We start from the raw sequence: 3,286 nt of genomic DNA on the forward strand, positions 1-3,286 counted from the left end.
ACAAACAATCAGCAAAGATACAGCAATCCTAAATGACTCACTAGATCAGATGGACTTAAAAGACATCTTCAGAACACTTCACCCCAAAGCCAGGGAATATACATTCTACTCTAGTGCTCATGGGACATCTTCAAAAATAGACCATATATTGGGTCACAAGCAAAGTATCCCCAAATTCAAGAAGATTGAAATCATAAAAAGCATCTTCGCAGACCACGCTGGCATAATACTAGAAATAAACTACAATAAAAACAACCCAAAATACTCAAACACCTGGAAGCTGAATAGCATGCTATTAAATATTGACTGGGTTACCAATGAGATCAAAGAAGAAATTAAAATCATTAAGACTTGCTTGAATTTTACGTCTTAGACCAGAGAGTAGCTTTTATATATTACTGTTTAAAGTAGCAGTATCCACAAAAGAGGACAAAATAATATACTGTAATGGCAGTTAAAGCACTACTTAATAATCCCTGTCTCAAGTCCTTTTTTTGTAATGGGGCAGTATATAAATAAATGAAATCAGCGGACTCTAATTCCTTTTATATATGTTTCTTTGTTTTTTCCCACCACTCCTCAGTCCTCCTGTAAAGCCCCAATCCCATGAAGTTCATGCCAACTGCTATGCTACCCTCTCTGCCACCCCCGTTGCCACCACTTCCTACTTTTAGACATTCCCAATTAGGAATAAATCCTTTGGCGCCTCAGTCATGGTCTTCAGGCCCATCCCAGTTACCACAATCATTCTGGGAGCCATCCCCCACCCCAGCCTTGACTTGTTCAAAACCCTTGTGAAAGTCTTCTCTTCCCCAACAACCTCCGCCAGTTACTCCCACCAGCGCCCCTCCCCGCGCACTGTCGCCATTAGAAACTGCTCCCTTAAGTCCCCGATTCTACCATTCCCACACTGCCCACACCTTCTACCTTCCAATTCTCCATGAGATATCTCCTGGATGTCTCGCAGCTACTTCTCCCACCAAATGACAGAAACAGCGGAATCAGAAGTATTGCGGTGCTGTTCAGTCCTTTAATGACATTAGTTGACAACAGAACCTGGCTTCCTCAGCTAGGCGACATTTAGCTTGGGCTGCTCCAATGACTCTTGCCAGGCTCGGGGACGCAGGCTTTCAGCCTCTTCTAGATGCACGCTTTGGGTCGAACAGAGTGAAGGCTGCATCACGGTAGCGCGGCGGCACTTCATGGCTGTTGGCTGCCCTCTCCGCCTCTGGCTGGGCAGTCTGCGCGCTCCGCACACTTGTCGCACTTGGAGCACTTGCCGCACGTTGGTTGTTGACCTCCATGCCCACCATCTCCACGATGTAGTCCGTCAGGGAGTCGAGCATGACCATAACCAAGTCATTTGCGCCGGAACTTTGATCTTGATTCTGTTGATTGTTTTGAAGAAGGCGATCCACGTAGGTCAAAGGAGACTGCAACTCGGCGGTTAAATCGTGGTCTGGAGTCTTGGTGGAGTTCGCAGGGCTTTGATTTTGTGACATGGTTGTTGATTTCAGTCCGATCAGCCCTTCTTAACTGTACGTATAGCTGGACTAGGTCTTTGAAGACACCACCGCTCAGCTCTGCGTCTTAGATCTCTGCACTCTAGCCCCTCATTGGTCAGGGAGCCCTTTATGACATCCTGGACTTTGGGTCGTCATAGGTGTCCATTGTGACCTCATCAGACCTCAGCCTAGAAATGTCCCCTACAGGGACCTGTAACTCTAGCGACTGGCCCCTGACTTTTGAGGGAACTGTCATTTTCTGCTTGATTTTAACATTGCAAAAATAAGTGTGTTTCAATAGAAAACTTTTCCCATCTTAAGGACACAATTCCATGCCATCTGATTCTAACCTTACATTGTCTTTAAGGTCCTTTACAACCTTGGAGTAGTTGTAGGTTACTGATAAACATGTGAACTGTCTTGTCTAGCAGATATTAAATTGTCCCCCTGTGATGATGTCAGGAAACCAGTTTTACATCCATTTATACATTCATTGAAATGTTCTTGATTAATATTCCCATATCTAAATTTGTTTTCTCTTTTCAACCAGTTATAACACCTTGCCATTCCCTCATTGAGAAAATAGAATCTTTTAACACATGTTCATTTTATATCTGTATGAATGTTTTGGTTTTTTACACCTTTTGAAAAATATATTTTAATCATTTTGGAAGTCACAATGAGTTGCTCAGTAGATTCATCTGTCAGAATCAGGTAGATGTTGTTGAGCCTCATTTTTAAGAATCATTTTAAGCCCAGATGTGCTTTTTCTTGGCTGTCCTAGGTGAAGCCAAAGCACCAAGAGATGTTTATTTTTGTTTTTTGTTTTTTTTATCATTTTCATTTTCCTCTCTACTAATATTGTGTTTCTGCTTTGTTTTTGGTTCATTTATAGCTGATCACAGTCATAAATATGTCTATTCCAAAAGAGAGAATGTAGAAGGAAGAAAGGAGTCTCTGACCCAAGCAACTTCAATATTGAAGCACACAAACCTCCATAGCTTCAAGGCCTGGAAATGATCATTGTTGAGGTGAGGCTCTTCCTTCTGATCCCATGAATTCACCTGGCTCCACAGCTCTTCCCTCTATGTTCTGCACTCAGAATCATCTTTCCTTTTGAATTGAGCACATGTTTGCAGTTGAGTAGTTTATCAGCCCATTTTCTGCTTGTGAACACCTGGAAGTACCACAACCTTCTATCATTTCATCCTCTGTCTATTCTTTCAGTTAAAAATGACATTGTTTCTGTTGATTTAACATATGCAAAAATCCCGTAGTCTCCCATGTATGTCGTGGGGATTCATGTCCTTAGACAAGAAGCTCCTTCCCACATCCCTCTTGGAAAATCTCATCTCTATTTGTTGCTTCTGCTAAGATAGCTGGGAACATCCATGATTCATATCCTCTATTGCTTCAAAGAGCCCTCTGAATACTCTGACCTTTTGATTCCTCAGCTGTACTAGCACATGGATGACTAGCTACATCCTTGATTTTATCTCCATGGGACACTTTCCTGACAGTGAATCCTCTCATTTTAATGTCTTTCACAATCTGGATAGGCTGAGAATTTCTTGTATCTTCATGTACTGGTTCTTTTTTGCTTAACAGTTCTTCCCTCAATTTATGTATTTTCTTTAAAATAGCAAGAAAAAGCAATGTCATGCCTTCAACACTTTCCTTGGGAACCTGCTCAGCTACATGTTCATTGTTACAATTCACCTGTGATTTCTGCCCTTAGATAACAAGAATTTCCTCTCCTCCAGATTCCAATATTTTCCCTC

General features: G+C 41.9%; 1 protein-coding gene across 1 annotated transcript; it reads right to left on the bottom strand.

The window, feature by feature from the left end:
• Window positions 1-1,130: 1,130 nt before the first annotated feature.
• Window positions 1,131-1,502, bottom strand: LOC132224996 (huntingtin-interacting protein M-like). Its single transcript, XM_059680199.1, has one exon. It carries the CDS (start codon window positions 1,500-1,502, stop codon window positions 1,131-1,133), a length of 372 nt encoding a protein of 123 aa, XP_059536182.1.
• Between the last annotated feature and the right edge of the window lie 1,784 nt (window positions 1,503-3,286).

This window comes from Myotis daubentonii, chromosome X (assembly GCF_963259705.1).
Source record: "Myotis daubentonii chromosome X, mMyoDau2.1, whole genome shotgun sequence".
Classification (NCBI taxonomy): Eukaryota; Metazoa; Chordata; class Mammalia; order Chiroptera; family Vespertilionidae; genus Myotis; species Myotis daubentonii.

Excerpts from the sequence above, each read along its gene's own strand:
- LOC132224996 (XM_059680199.1), bottom strand. The coding sequence starts at position 1,502 with ATGTCACAAAATCAAAGCCCTGCGAACTCCACCAAGACTCCAGACCAC.